This window comes from Carcharodon carcharias, chromosome 4 (assembly GCF_017639515.1).
Source record: "Carcharodon carcharias isolate sCarCar2 chromosome 4, sCarCar2.pri, whole genome shotgun sequence".
Classification (NCBI taxonomy): domain Eukaryota; kingdom Metazoa; phylum Chordata; class Chondrichthyes; order Lamniformes; family Lamnidae; genus Carcharodon; species Carcharodon carcharias.
In genome coordinates this window covers 201,164,371-201,180,820 of record NC_054470.1, presented here as the reverse complement: position 1 = coordinate 201,180,820, position 16,450 = coordinate 201,164,371, and the positions used below count along the sequence as shown (strand labels likewise).

At 43.4% G+C, this 16,450-nt stretch overlaps 1 protein-coding gene across 1 annotated transcript in view; it reads left to right on the top strand.

Moving 5' to 3' along the window:
* Nucleotides 1-16,450, top strand: part of LOC121277198 (leukemia inhibitory factor receptor-like) — a 206,860-nt gene that overhangs the window by 149,314 nt on the left and 41,096 nt on the right. Inside the window, exons 6-8 of the mRNA XM_041186347.1 lie at nucleotides 1,547-1,710; nucleotides 9,356-9,539; nucleotides 10,212-10,484. Coding sequence (XP_041042281.1) covers nucleotides 1,547-1,710; nucleotides 9,356-9,539; nucleotides 10,212-10,484 — 621 coding nt within the window. The remainder of the gene's footprint in view (nucleotides 1-1,546; nucleotides 1,711-9,355; nucleotides 9,540-10,211; nucleotides 10,485-16,450) is intronic.

Genomic DNA, 16,450 nt, shown 5'->3' with positions numbered 1-16,450 from the left:
GCCAAGTTTGCTAAATTCATTAAACATTCATACAGTGCCAATCACATTCTCCACCCAGTGCCTTGTTAAGTGTGACTTATTCCAGAAAATGTTGCATGGCTCATTCTCAGAGGGTGAAGTTACACTTGTGTACATCTGAGTTTCATCAGTGTGAAGGATCCCACAGACAACCCAATAATGTAGGTCACACATGTTGTTAAGTTTTGTATTTGACAAAACACTTCTTTTCCATGGAGTGAAGGGAACAGTAACATAGTGGTAGCAAAAACAAAATACGCTGGAAAGACTCAGCAGGTCTGACAGCATCTGTGGAGAGAAAGCCAGAGTTAACGTTTTGCGTCCGTATGACTCTTCAGAGCTAAATAGAAGTACAAGTGTGGTGAAATATATACTGTTTAAGGGATGTGGAACAGGTGAAGCTGGGTAGAAGGCCAGCAATAGGTGGAAGTAAAGAAGAGATTGCAAAAGATGTCATAAACAAAAAGTCAAAGGGTTGCTAACATAGTGGTTATGTTACTGGACTAGTAATTTAGAGACGCTAATCAATGCTTTGGAGATATGAGTTCAATTCTCTCGACGACAACCGGGGGAATATAAATTCAATTAAATTCAACACGTGTTAGAGGTTGAGTAAATTTTACTCTACACTGTTCCATCAAACACCTTCCATCTTGTTTATGGTCGACATTGCTGGTGGTGGTGAAGGGAGTGAAGGTTTAGGTGGTGTTTGGGGTGCTGATCAATTGGGCTGCTTTGCCCTGGATGGTGTTGAGCTTCTTGAGTCTTGTTGGAGCTGCACTCTTCCAAGCAAGTGGATATTCCATCACAATCCTGACTTGTGCCTTGCTAGCTCCCACCATCGACATCCTGGGGGTTTACCATTGACCAGAAACTTAACTGGACCAGGCATATCATTACTGTAGCTGCAAGGACAGCTCTGGGAATTCTGCAGCAAGTAACTCACCTTCTGAGTCCCCAAAGCCTGCACACCATCTACAAGGCACAAGTCAAGAGTGTGATGGAATACTCGCCACTTGCCTGGATGAGTGCTGCTTCAACAACAGACAAGAAGCTTGACACCATCCAGCCCACTTGACTGGCACCCCAAGCACCACCTTAAACGTTCACTTCCTCCACCATGGCAGCAACGCCGACTATATGCAAGATGCATTGCAGCAATTCGCCAAGTCTAATTCGACTGCACCTTCCACAGTGCACGACCTCTAACATCAGAAGGATGAGGGTAACAGATGCATGGAAACACCACCATCTGCAAATTTGCCTCCAACACTCCATCCTGACTTGGAAATATATCATTATTCCTTCATTGTCACTAAGTTGAAATTCTGGAAAGCTCTCCAGATAGAATGTAGATGTTCAAGATGGTAGCTCACCGTCAATACTCAAGGACAAATAGGGATGGGCAATAAATTCTGGCCTTGCCAGAGCTCTTCTATGAGCGAATAAAAAATCTTAACTTTGTGTCTGATCTTTTCAATATAGGTCACTTACTCTGGACCTCATTGTTGATCTTTTGGTATTTCAGTGTTTCGACCTTACACACCTGAACTCCTCAGAGTGTTTAAAGGTCCATCTGACTTCCAGTTGGTGGTGGTGTGGAATGAAGGTGGTGAGAAATATGGCTTTCCTTTAAAACTGATCTTCCAAATCCAGATCTTCCAGACATACAAAATGCAAGAGGTCTGGAGGGTAAGTGAAATGATAATGCTCTACATGGAGAATTTGTACCCGTTATTGTACCACCATTTAAGAAACCTTAGGACAAATGCCAGAGGCTTTCAGTTCTCTCCCTTCCGCTTGTGTAAGAGCTGGCCCGTGATGAAGTACATTTTCACTAGATGAACCTAAATTGTACGCACCCTGAGATTGTTTAACCATGGGCAGGTATCCCAGTTGATCTTGAAATCTGCACATGTGCACATTGCAGGAACTACCAGGAGTGTGAGAACCTTGATTCTTTTTCTTGATTCTCCTGGCATAGAGTGCTGAAGCAAATTGAAGAACTCCAGCTGTTGAATTTTACTGAGATCAGCTGACTCGGGGACCTTCTAGTCTATATCAGTAAGAATTTGCATTTATATCCTGGGCTTTATAAATAGAAACATACAGTACAAAAGCAAGGAAATTATGGTGAACGTTCATGAAACACTGGTCGAATTCTGGGCACCATGCTTTAGGAAGGAAGCGAAGGCATTAGAGAGAGTGCAGAAAAAGTTTATTAGAATGGTTCCAGTTGCTATGGGCAGGAGAGAAATGGAAAATTGAACTTCTTTTCTCTGCCCGCAAGCAGAGGATGTTTTGAATTGTTCTTGAAGTAAGCTGTGGCGTCTTTTCAATTTGTGTGATCAAATTTACTAATAACTCAACAAACTCACGTTATGGTTAATTTAGAAGGTGAGCGTATTCAACTTCAAACCTGGAGGAGGAGTGTTCACAATGTCCCACTCCACCACACACGTACGTGTATACACACATACACGCGTGCATACATACGCATGCATGCACATGTACGTACATACACACGCGCATGCACGCACAGGTATGTACATACATACATGCACACATACACGCGCATGCACACACACACAGAGTAAGGGGGGATAGGATGGATACTAAGATTAATAGAACCACAGAAATGAATGTTATTTCACGTGATTATCAGAGTTCAATGAGGAGTTCTTTCATGTCGGAACTTGGGTTCAGCTGGCTGAAGACCAGAGTTGTATAGTTCCCTTTACAGTTGGTGTTGATACCGCAAGATGGAGTTGGCACACAGAGACGCATCAGTTCTGCAGCAGATGGCAGGAAATCTTCAACAGAGACAGGCTTTAAGGAGCATGTTGTTCAGCCTGGAGTCCTACTTCTTGGTGTTCACTGGCTCGATGTTAAACAGCAGACGGAGGATTTCTTAGTTCTCAAAGGAATATAGAAATTTCAAAATGGTCACTCGAGTCGTGTGACCTTCTGTCTCCACAAAGATTTCAAAAGGGATGTTACCTAGTGTCTGCATTTGGCTTTGATTTCAGGACTGATAATGTCCCAGCCATTAGCTTTTGCGAGAGTTATCATCCATGCATTCTTGTAGTGGGAAGCCATTGGCTAGGTACACCCTCTGACTCTGCTAGAGGGGTAAGATGCAAATGTCACCCATTGTCCCCTCAATGGTCCCCTTTTGAAATGGATCTGGACAGTCCCAGGTTTGAGATGGGTCTGTTAACACTTCTGCAGGAATAACGGGTTTTGAACAGTAAGCACATGAGGAGACAGGCGATTAAGTCAGTGTAGATAGAGATTGAGTGAATAGTGATTTAGGATCATGAAGTAAGTTTTGCTACGTCGTTTTCCTGTTTAAATATAGATTACGAATCAAGCACTGATTAAAAACTAGCAACCTGCAAGTAAGATAGACTAGCTTGTTAAATGGAGCTGCCTGGCAGTGGCAGTTAACTGTCAATCAGCTGAAAGCGTTGGTTCAATTATTGTTAATAAGTGTAGCAGGAAGCTAAACGAGCTTGTGACTCATCAGAAGTCTATTAAAGAGACGGACCTTTAAAACCGCACGAGGAGACAGGTGACTACGCTGGAGTGAGATGGAGACCGAGTGAGTAGTGAATTAGGTGCACGGGGGAAAAAGGTGTGGTATACATAGGAATTATTCTAAGTTAATTAAGAAAGTAATTAAATTAAGCTAACTAAACAACATAGAGCCCGTAAAGCAGCAGGAGTTCAGAGAGACAGAAAGCCCATAAAACAGCAGAGGGAGAATGCTGGCAGTTTATAGATAAAATCTATAAGTGACGTCACAAGAGTCCCGTAAATTGATTGGTTGATAGTTAGAGGCCTTTCTGGACTCAGCCCAGAGGAGACGATGCTGAATGACAGGTGAGTAATTTTGTTATACCATACTGTAGTAAGCATTTTAATAAATTCCAAGGTACTTCAGTGCAGCTCAGCCATGTGGAATGTGCATCCTGCAGGATGTGGGAAGCCATGCAGGCACAAAGTGCCCTCGATGACTGCATTTTCAGAAAGTGTCACCAGCTGCAGAAACTTGAGCAGCAGATTGCCGAACTGAAGCGGCGGCTGGAGTCACTGTGATGCATCTGCAAGACTGAGGATTATGTGGATAGCATATTTGGAGACGTGGTCACACTGCAGCTAATAAGTACACAGGCAGAAAGGAAATGGGTGACTGCCAGAGTATCTAAGAGAAATAGGCAGGTAGTCCAGGAATCCCCTGAGATTATCTCGCTCTCTAGCCATTTTTCCATTTTGGATGCTGGTGAGCAAGATGGTTCCTCGGGACTGTAACAAGAGCCAAGTGCATGGCACAACAGGATGGCTCAGCCACAAGGATGGAAGGAGGAAGAGTAGAAGTGCTATAGTGGCAGGGGATCAATAGTTAAGGGAGCAGACAGGCATTTCTGTGGCTGTAGATGTGACTCCAGTATGGTATGTTGCCTACCTGGTACCAGTGTTAAGGATGCCACAGAGCAGCTGCAGGATATGCTTTTGGGGGAGGGTGAACAGCCAAAGGTCATGGTCCACATTGGAACCATAGACATAGGTAGGAAAAGGGATTAGGTCTTGAAACAGATTTTAGGGAGTTAGGAAGTAATTAAAAATCATTTCAAGATTATTCACAGTGAGCATAAGAATAGGAAGATTGAGCAGTTGAACACATGGCTGGAGAAGTGGTGTAGGAGGGAGGGCTTTAGATTTCTGAGGCATTGAGACTGTTTCTGGGGCAGGTAGGAACTGTACAAAAGGATGGGCTACACCTTAACAGGACTGAGACTAATGTCCTTGTGGGGAGGTTTGCTAATGATGTCGGGGATGGTTTAAACTAGATTGACGGGGATGGGAACCTGAAAGGAAATTCAGAGTGGAGAGGAGAAAAACTGGCAGAGAGAAGTATTAATTGATAAGGAGGATACATCAGAGAGTAGTATCAAGGTAGATAGAATACTTGGAGAGTTTGATAGAACAAGAGTAGGCTATAGTAAGTCATTAGCTGGGGCCAGAGTAAGGGGGGGAAGTAAAAAAGCCTAAATCGGGGCTGATGCACATATATGTGAACGCATGAATTAGGATTAATAAAATTGGTGAACTGCAGACACAGTTGACAGATGTAATTATGATATTACTATACTGGACAGGAAAGGAAGAAAAGTAGGGAGCAGGGAGTGGCAGTATTGATTAAAGATGACATTACAGCACTGGAGAGAGAGAGAATGTTTCAGACGGGTCAAGGACGGAATCTCTCTGGCTAGAGGTAAGGAGTTAAAAAGGTTCAATAGCATTGATCAGTGCAGTATATAGAGTATCAACCAGCAGAAGGGATGTAGAGAAACAAATCTGTAAAGAAATTACTGAAAGGTGCAAGAATTATAGATTAATTATAATGTGGGACTTCAATTATCCAAATATAGATTGGGATAGGAATAGTGCAAATGGACAAGAGGGGCGACAGTTCCTGGAATGTGTTCAAGATAACTTTCTGCCACAGAGGGAAGGCACTATTGGACCTGGTTCTGGGGAATGAGTTAGCCCAAATGGATCAAAGAACAGTGGAAGAGCATTCAAGGGGCAGTGACCATTGTACCATAAGGTTTAGTTTGGCCATGGAAAAAGACAAGGAACAATCCAGACCAGGGACAATTGATTGGGGGAAAGCCAACTTCGAAGGGATGAGAATGCACCTGAGTTGTGTGAGTTGGAATGAAATGTTGGCAGAAAAGATGGTGGCTGAACAATGGGCCATCTTCAAAGAAATAGTATTGCAGGCAATGTCAAGGGGAATATAAAGGACAAATAAATCCAGAGCATGCTAGATGACGAGAGAGAGGCGAAGATGAAAGGGAAGAAGTGCACATACGACAGATATCAGATAGAAAATACAATGGAGAATTAGGCTGAATATAAAATGACCAGAGGGGAAGTGAAAAAACTAAGAAAAGCAAGGAGAGAGCATGAAGAGAGACTGGCAGCTAATATAAAAGGGAATCCCATGACCTTTTAAATTTAAATAATAAATGGGTGGCAGAAGAAAAAGTAGGACTGATTAGGAATAAAGTAGGGGACTTGCACGTGAAGGCGGGAGAAATAACGGGGGTATTGAATGACTACTTTGCATATGTCTTTACAAAGACAGAAGATGCTAACCAGGCTGCGAGAGGAGGTAACTGGTACACTAGAAGAACTTAAAATTGAAATGGAGGAGGTTTGGAAAGGCTATCTTTACTTAAATTTTTTTATTCATTCATGGGATGTGGGCTTTGCTGGCTGGGCCAGCATTTATTCCCCATCCCCAGTTGCCCTTGATAAGATGGTGGTGAGCTGCCTTCTTGAACCGCTGCAGTCCATGTGGTGTAGGTACACCCACAGTGCTGTTGGGAAGGGAGTTCCGGGATTTTGACCCAGCGACAGTGAAGGAACGGTGATATATTTCCAGGTCAGGATGGTGAGTGACTTGGAGGGGAACTTCCAGATGGTGGTATTCCAATGTCTCTGCTGCCCTTGTCCTTCTAGATGGTATTGGTCGTGAGTTTGGAAGTTGCTGTTGAAGGAAACTTGGTGATTTTCTGCAGTGCATCTTGTAAATGGTACTCACTGCTGCTACTGTGCGTTGGTGATGGAGGGAGTGAATTTTTGTGGATGTGGTGCCAATTAAAGGGGCTGCTTTTTCCTGGACGGTGTTGAGCTTCTTGAGTGTTGTGGGAGCTGCACTCATCCAGGCAGGTGGGGAATTGATAAGGTACCAGGACTGGATGAGATACATCCAAGGTTACTGAGGGAAGTGAGAGTGAAAATTGCAGAGGCATTGGTGATTATCTTCCAGTCTTCCTTAGACAAAGGGGTGGTGTAAAGGACTGGAGAATTGTGAGTGTTACACCCTTGTTCAAAAAGGGGTGCAAGGATAAAGCCAGCAACTACAGACCAGTCAGTTTGACTTCCGCGGTAGGGAAACTTCTGGAAACTATAGTTTGGGGCAACATCAATAGCCACTTAGACAAATGCAGGGTAATTAAGGAAAGCCAGCATAGATTCATTAAGGGAAAATCATGTTTAACTAAATTACTAGTTTTTTGAGGAGGTAACAGTGAGGGTTGATAAGGGTAATGCTGTTTGTTGATGTGGTGTATATGGATTTTGAAAAGGCATTTGATCCACACAGCAAACTTGTGAACAAAGTTCCAGCTCACGGAATAAAAGATAAAGTAGGCACTTGAATAAAAAATTGGTTGAGTGAATGCCGATAATATCTTAGGCATTGGAGAGAGTACAGAGGAAATTTACAAGAATGATTCCAGGGATGAAGAACTGTAGCTATGAGGACAGAATGGAGAGGTTGTTACTGTGAGAAACTTCAGAATGCTTCAGTGCAGAGGGATCTGGGTGTCCTCGTGCATGAATCGCTGAAAGCTAGTATGCAGGTATAGCAGATAATAAGGAAGGCAAATGGAATTTTGGCATTTATTTCTAAAGGAATACAGTATTAAAATAGGGAAGTGTTGTTGCAACTGTACAAGGCATTGGCGAGACCGCACCTGGAGTACTGTGCACAGTTTTGGTCCTCTTACTTGAGGAAGGATGTAGTTGCATTGGAGACAGTTCAGAGGAGGTTCACTAGATTGATTCTACAGATGTGGGGCTTGTCTTATGAGGAGAGATTGAGCAGTTTAGGCCTATACTCACTAGAGTTTAGAAGGACGAGGGGAGATTTAATTGAGGTATATAAGATGCTAAAGGGGATAGACAAAGTAGATGTGGAGCGGATATTTCCCCTTGTGGGGCATGCTAGAATGAGAGCCATAGTTTTAGGCTATGGGATGGTAGATTTAAATCAGAGAAGAGGAGGAATTACTTTTCTCAAAGGTTCATGAATCTGTGGAATTCACTACCTCAGAGTGCAGTAGATGCCGGGATGCTGAATAAATTTGAGGAGGTAGACAGATTTTTAATTAGTAACGGGTTGAAAGGCTATGGGGAGAGGGGTGGAAATTGAAGTTGAGGCTGAAGTGAGATCAGCCATGATCACATTGAATGGCAGGGCATGCTCGAGGGGCTGAATTGCCTATTCCTGCTCCTCGTTCTTATGTTCTTGTGTTTTCCTTGGAGAAAATAAGACTGGGAAAAGACGTGATAGAGGTATTCAAGATCCTGAAGGGTATGAACGGGGTAAATGGTGAGGAACTGTTCCCACTCAAAGGGGCATTAAGAACTAGAATGTATAGATTCAAAAGAATTGGAAAAAGGAGTAAAAGTGATGAGGAGAAATTTTTTACCCAGAGGGTGGTTGAAGTCTGGAACAAACTTCCTGAAAGGGGGGTAGAGGCAGGTTTGATCGAGGTATTCAATAAGACATTGGATGGCTATCTGAAAAGAAAGAATGTGCAAGGTTATGGAGATAAGGCCAGACAGTAGTAGGACTAGGTAGAATTCTCTTTCAGAGGGCCAGTGCAGACTCAATGGGCTGAATGGCCTTCATTTGCGCTATAAAGATTCTGTGGCCTGCGAGTCTCTTGGTTTGCTGATTATAATGTCCTCACAATTAGGTGTGAGATTCCCTGATGATGAGAGGATTCTTTTGTTCTTGAAACTCCTGTTGTAGCTTCGGGAACAAAGGGCCAATCCTGTTGTCATGTGACTCATAGCAGCCATCTTTTTTGGTTCAGCAGAGAGTCCATTACGCAAATAGCACAAAACAATGACATTTTGTTATATAGCTTTGAATTTCTTGTCACATCATTTTGACACGACACAGTGATTTCAGTTATATGCATAGATTGAAGTAGCTAGAACTGTCCTCAGAGAAGAAAAGTTTGAGAGGAGATTTGATCGAGGTATTCAAAATCGTGAGGGGTCTGAACAGAGCAGATCGAGAAAAATTGTTCCCATTGGCAGGAAGAGCACGAACTCAATTGTAGCTTTCAGATGGGAATTGGATAATTATCTGGAGAGAGAAAATTTTCAGGGCCGGTAGAAATGGCAGGGGAGTAGGGTTAACTGAATTGGTCTTGCAGAGAAATGCATGAAGGGCTGAGTGACAACCTTCTATGCTGTACACATTCTGTTTTTACATAGTGCTTTTCATGGTAAAAGGACATCCCAAAGCACTTTATAGGCAATGTATAAACAGTATAAAAGGTAGGAAATGTAGCAGCATATTTCTGCACAGCAAGGTTTCCTATAACATCTGGCTATCATTTTTAGTCTTATGTTCCCTAGTCCCAGATTAACAAATCCACCAAATGAAGTTTCTCTGTTTCTACCCTATTAGGTTGATTTTTTTTTCCGACCCACGTTTTTAAAAAATGTTTCATATTTGCAGGGGAATCACAGTAGTACCCTAGACTTCACCCAGAAGAGGATGCTGCAGATAACTTGGACATCAGATATGCCCCTCCAGTGCACAGCACACTCTGTGAGAATCCGCTCCATTAGCAATGACGATGGTGCCTTGTTTGACGGCATCAAAGCTTGGAGTCACTGGAGCCCACTGTTAACACTTCACGGTAAGTTGCACTTTACATTTTGCAGATGGTTATTGAAACACTGTCACTACTCCTGTGGAAATGGAAGGTTCCCTGGGTGAAACCGTGTGATGATATGATATGGTTGGCTATACCGGTATGAAGCCATGATGTGCGTTCTGACATTTAAATGTAGACCACTGCTTCTCTCCTCCAACTCCCCCTCCCCCTCCCATTCCTGCCCCTCCACTGCCCCGGTTCCTGTCTCTCCACCTGCCCCGTTCATGCCCCTCCTCCCTTGCTTCCCCGTTAATGGCCCTCCCTTCTTGCTCCCCCGTTCCTGCCCCTCCCCCTCTCCCCTCGCTCCCCTGTTCCTGCCTCCGCCTTCCCTCTCGCCCTTCCTACCCCGCTGCTTCGTTCCAGCTCCTCGCCCTCCTGTTCCTGCCTCCCCCCCACCCCCCCAGTTCCTGCCCCTCCCCTCTCACCCTTCCTACCTTGCCGCTCCGTTCCTGCCTTGCTGCACCCCTGCTCCTGCCCCTAGCCCCTGCAGCCGCCCCGTTTCTGCCCCCCGTCCCTGCTCCTAGCACCCCCCACTCGCCCTTCTCCCATAACTTCTCCTTGCCCTCTCCCTTAACACAACCAGAACTACTGAACTTGTCTATCATTTTCTGTTTTATTTGTAATTAATATTTCACTATATTGTTCATTTTTCAGGACTGGACACATCTAATCAAACCAAGAGTAAAGTCTATCCTGTGGATGGTACTGTTCTGAAAGTGGGATCCAGCCTGTCATTTTGTTGCATAGCTGGTGAAGGGAAAGAAATTGATGATTTAACCTTTGGCAACTTGAATGCATCAACTATTAAATTAAGTGACAGGAGCCAGGCCATCAGGATACAGAATATCTCTGCATCGATAGAATCTGGAACAAACGTTGTTTGCGTTGTAAGCTCTGGGTACATAGGAGCAGTCATATATATTGGCTGTAAGTATTGTGAAGGGATAAATGGGGATTAACATTGTGTGGACTTATTTCTGCATTTATGTGGATGCTGAAGGATAGGATAACAAATGTTGCTCATTGATGTGATTCAGAGATTGAATACCAGTGTACCTTAAGCTGTCAATTTACTGTGCAGTGCCAGTATAGCACATACCATACAATACCAGTAAGTAATACCTATACCAATCCCCTTCAGTACTTGACATCAAGGTAGCATTTGACCGAGTGTGGCATCAAGGAGCCCTAGGAAAACTGAAGTCAATGGGGATCAGGGGGAAAACTCTCCACTGGTTGGAGTCATACCTAGTACAAAGGAAGATGGCTGTGGTTTTTGGAAGTCAATCATCTCAGCCCCAGGGCATCACCGCAGGTGTTCATCAGGGTAGTGTCCCAAGTTTTAAAAAAGTGTTTTGATAAATTTAAACTTGGCTTAATTTAGTTACATGCAGCATAATTACTGGATCCCAAATTAACCCTTTTTAAACTGATTTAGTTCACCAGAGATATAACCATCAGGTAAAGACTCAGACACTGAATTAGCAAATAATACCAATGCTTAGTGAATAAAAGATAAAATAAAACAACTATTCACTTATCAATAAACTAATAAAAAGAAAACATAGGTATACTTATGATTAATACACTACAGACTCCAACTACAGACTGGCTTCAAGTGGATGGCCAATTCAGAAGGTATTTGTCTCTACCTCCAAAGGAACCTGCACTATTTGGGGTCCACGCTGACAAGGATTTGCGCCTCTCCCTGGGCCCAGTACCTTTCCTGACAGGAACTCCCTCTGCCCCTGAGGATCTGTTGGTCAAGCCTCTACTTGGTGTGCAGGCAAAATGGTTCCGAAAACATTTGCTTTTTATTCATTCATGAGATATGGACATCGCTGGCTAGGCCAGCATTTATTGTCCACCCCTAAATACCCTTGAGAAGGTGGCAGTGAGCTGTCTTCTTGAACACCCGCAGTGCTATTAACGAGGGAGTTCCAAAATTTTGACCTAGTGACAGTGAAGGAATGGTGATATATTTCCAAACCAGGATGGTGTTTGACTTGGAGGGGAACTTCCAGGTGGTGGTGTTCCTTTTATACCTAATTCTGGCATCATACGAGCTTGGCCCACTGTTGTAATAGCTAATTGGTCAATAATTCTGTAAGGGTTAATTTCATTGGATCTAGTCATTTGCACAAATTGCCTTAGGCATAGGACAATTGAGTATTTCAAGATGTATCCCTTATCTCAAAACTGAAGAAGTGCCTTATTAGGTCCGGCACTGGATTAGTCGAGGACAGTGTATTGTGATAGGGCCTCTATTGGATAGTGTAGGTTGCTTTCTTACAGAGATAAAAACAAAAAAACTGCAGATGCTGGAAATCAAAAACAAAAACAGAATTACCTGGAAAAACTCAGCAGGTCTGGCAGCATCGGCGGAGAAGAAAAGAGTTGACGTTTCGAGTCCTCATGACCCTTCGACAGAACTTGAGTTCTGTCGAAGGGTCATGAGGACTCGAAACGTCAACTCTTTTCTTCTCCGCCGATGCTGCCAGACCTGCTGAGTTTTTCCAGGTAATTCTGTTTTTGTTTTTGCTTTCTTACAGATGCTGTTACAGCATGTTTTATACTTTAATCCTAACATAGGAATATTAATGTGAAATATAGATATTGTTATAATTTGACTGTTATTAGCTTTAATAATTACTCATCCTTCAGTTTCAGGGTAATTGAGGAACTTCTAATACAATCATCTGTTGCCGATCAGTGACGGCTTCACAATACTATGTTGAGTTAGATTGTTGAAGGTTAGCAGTGACAACATGGTTTCTTTTCTGATAATGTGTTAGTACACAATGACGACTTGGTCAGTTGCAGAATACATGTTTGTAAAATGGTCAGTTTAAGCAAGCACATTAGATCCTGTTAAAATAAAATATAAAATCTAGGCCAGTTTACACTAGGTTCAACCATCTTCAACATCTTCATCAAAGACCTTCCCTCCAACATAAGGTCAGAAGTAGGGGTGTTTGTTACTGTTCAGCATCATTTGTGACTCCTCAGATACTGAAGCAGTCCGTGTCCATGTGAAGCAAGACCTAGGCAGCGTTCAAGCTTTAGGTGAGAAGTGGCAAGTTAGAAGCAGTTCAAAGAAGGTTTACTGAACTAATACCAGGAATGGGTAGATTATCTTGGGAGGAAAGATTGAACAGGTTAGGCTTGCATCTGTTGAAGTTTAGAAGAGTAAGAGGCAACTTGATTGAAACATATTAGATGTCAGTTTGGGTTCCACCAGGGCCACTCAGCTTCTGACCTCATTACAGCCTTGGTTCAAACATGGACAAAAGAGCTGAACTCCCGAGGCGAGCTGAGAGTGACTGCCCTTGACATCAGTATGCATTTGACTCTGTGTGGCATCAAGGAGCCCAAGCAAAACTGGTGTCAAGGGGAATCAGGGAGAAAACTCTCTGCTGGTTTGAGTCATATCTAGCACAAAGGAAGATGCTTGTGTTTGTTGGAGGTCAATCATCTCAGTTCCAGGACATCACTACAGGAGTTCCTCAGGGTAGTGTCCAAGGCCCAACCTCCTTCAGCTGCTTCATCAATAACCTTCCTTCCATCATAAGGTCAGAAGTGGGGATGTTCGTTGATGATTGCACAGTGTTCAGCAGCATTCACGACTCCTCAAATACTGAAGCAGTCTGTGTCTAAATGCAGCAAGACCTAGACAATATCCATGCTTGGGCTGACAAGTGGCAAGTGAACTTTGCGCCACACAAGTGCCAGGCAATGATCATCACCAACAAGAGAGAATCTAACCATCGTCCCTTGACATTCAGTGGCATTATCGTAGCTGAATCACCCACTATCAGCATCCTGGGGGTTACCATTGACCTGGAACTGAACTGGACTAGCTCTATAAATACTGTGGCTACAAGAGCAGGTCAAAGGCTAAGAATCCTGCAGTGAGTAACTCACCTACTGACTCCAAAGCCTGTCCAGCATCTACAAAGCATAAATCAGAAGTGTGATGGAATACTCTCCACTTGCCTGGATGAGTGCAGCTCCAACAACACAAGAAGCTTGACACCATCCAGAGCAAAGCAGCCCGCTTGATTTGCACCCCATCCACACACATTCACTCCCTCCACCACCAACGCACAGTGGCAGCAATGTGTACAAGATGCACTGCAGGGACTCAACAAAACTCCTTAGACAGCACCTTCCAAACCCACGACCACTACCATCTAGAAGGACATGGGCAACAGATGAATGGGAACACCACCACCTGCAACTTCCCCTCTACGCTGCTCACTATCCTGACTTGGAACTATATCGTTGTTCCTTCACTGTCGCTGGGTCAAAATCCTGGAACTCCCTTCCTAACAGCACTGTGGGTGTACCTACACCACATGGACTGCAGCGATTCAAGAAGGCAGCTCACAACTACCTTCTCAAGGGCAATTAGGGATGGGCAATAAATGCTAGGACAAACAAATCCAGAGCTCCCTGGATGACAAGGGAGATAGAAATTAAGTTAAAGAAGAATAAATGTGCTTACGACAGGTGTCGAGTTGCAAATACAACTGAGAACCAAGCTGAATATAGAACATTTAGAAGGGGTGTGAAAAAGCAAAGATGAGAAGCAAAGAAGGATTATGAAAAAGGACTAACAGCTAACGTAAAAGGAAATTGCTGAGTATCCTATATGCACATCAGCAGGAAAACCATGGTAGAAGGAAGAGTAGGACCTATCAAGGACCAAAAATGGGATTTACGCATAGAAGCAAGAGGTATAGCTGAGGTGTTTTTACCTATGAGGCAGATGCTGTCCAGGCCGTAGTGACAAAGGAAGAAACTCAGTCACTGGAACGGTTTAAAATTGATGAGGTGGTAGTATTGGATAAGCTGTTGGTACTTAAAGTTGGTAAGGCACCGGGACCGGAGGATATGTATCTAAGAATATTGAAGGAAGCGAGAGTGGAAATTGCAGAGGCACTGGCAATAATCTTTCAATGTTCCCTGGATTCGGGGGAGGTACCGGAGGACTGGAGAATTGGAAGTATTACGCCCTTGTTCAAAAAAGATTGTAAAGGTCTGCCCTGCAATTACAGACCGGTCAATTTAACTGTGGGGGTGGGAAAACTTCTAGAAACAATTATTTGAGATAGAATTAATAGTTACATGAAAAAATGTAGATTGGTTCGGAAGAGACAGCATGGATTTGTTAAAGGAAAATTGTGTCTAACTAACTTGATGGAATTTTTTGAGAGGTAACCAGAGATGGTTGATGAAGGCAAGGCCATTGATGTGGTGTATATGGACTTCCAAAAGGCATTCGATACAGTGTCACACAACAGACTTGTGAAGAAAACTATGTATAGGTCATGGAATAAAAGGGACAGAAGCAAAGTGGATACAACATTGACCGAGGGATAGGGAACAGAGAGTAACGGTTAATGGGTATTTTTTGGGCTGGAAGGAGGTTTCTGGTGGAGATCCCCAGGGGTCAGTATTGGGACCCTCGCTTTTCCTGATAAATATAAATGATCTAGATCTTGGTGTGTAGGGGACAATTGCAAAGTTCGCGGACGACACAAAACTTGGGAGAATTGTGAGGAGGACAGTGTAGAACTTCAAAATGACATTGACACATTGGTGGGGTGGGCAGATAGGTGGAAAATGAATTCAATGCAGAGAAGTGTGAGGTGATACACTTTGGTGCAAAGAACATGGAGAGACAGTATAAAATAAAGGATACCATTTTAAAGGGTGTGCAGGAGCATTGAGACCTGGGTGCACATTTATTCTTCTTTAACTTAATTTCTGTATCCTTTGTAATCCAGGGAGCTCTGGATTTGTTTGTCCTAGCATTTATTGCCCATCCCTAAGTCATTAAAGGTGATAAGACAGGTAGAGAAAGCTGTTTCTAAAGCTTACAGTATTCTAGGCTTCATTTTTGGGGGCATAGAGTACAAGAGCAGGGAGGTTATGATGAACTTACATAAAACACTGGTTAGACCTCAGCTGGAGTATTGTGTACAGTTCTGGGCACCACACTATAGGAAGGATGTGAACTCATTGGAGAGAGTGCAGAAGAGGTTTACGAGAATGGTTCCAGGGATGAGACGCTGCAGATAAAAGCAAAATACTACGGATGCTGGAAATCTGAAACAAAAACAGAAAATGCTGGAAAACCTCAGCAGGCCTGACAACATCTGTGGAGAGAGAAATAGAGTTTATGTTTCGATTCTCTATGACCCTTCTACAGAGCTGGCTCTTCAGCTCTGAAGAAGGGTCATACGAACTTAAAACATTAACTCTGTTTCTCTCTCCACAGATGCTGTCAGACCTGCTGAGGTTTTCCAGCATTTTCTATTTTTGTATGAGACACCAGTTATGAGGAAAGAGAGGCTGGGACTGTTTTCCTTGGAGAGGAGAAGGCTAAGAGGAGACTTGATAGTTTTCACAATCACAAGGGGCCTGGACAGAGTAGGTAGGGAGAAACTGTTCCTGCTCATAAACGGATCAGGAACCAGAGAGCACAATTTTGAAGTGTTTTGCAAAAGAAGCAAATATGAGGTGAGAAAAAACTTTTCTCACAGCGAGTAGTTAGGGTTTGGAATGCACTGCCTGGAAGTCTGGTGAGCAGGTTCAATCAAGGCATTCAAGTGGGCATTAGATGCTTATTTAAATAGAAATAATGAGCAGGTTTACAGGGAAAAGGCAGGTTGGCACTAAGTTAAAATGCTCAGAGAGCCGGTGCTGACACGATAGATGACCTCCTTCTACACTGTAACAATTCTGTGATTCTGGGAGATTACAGTCAGATCAGCTATGATCTTATTAAATGGTATAGAAGGCTCGAAGGGCCAAGTGGCCTATTCCTGCTCCTAGTTCATGTGTTCGAATGTAAGTTGCATTCATGCCACACGTGCCAAGCATTT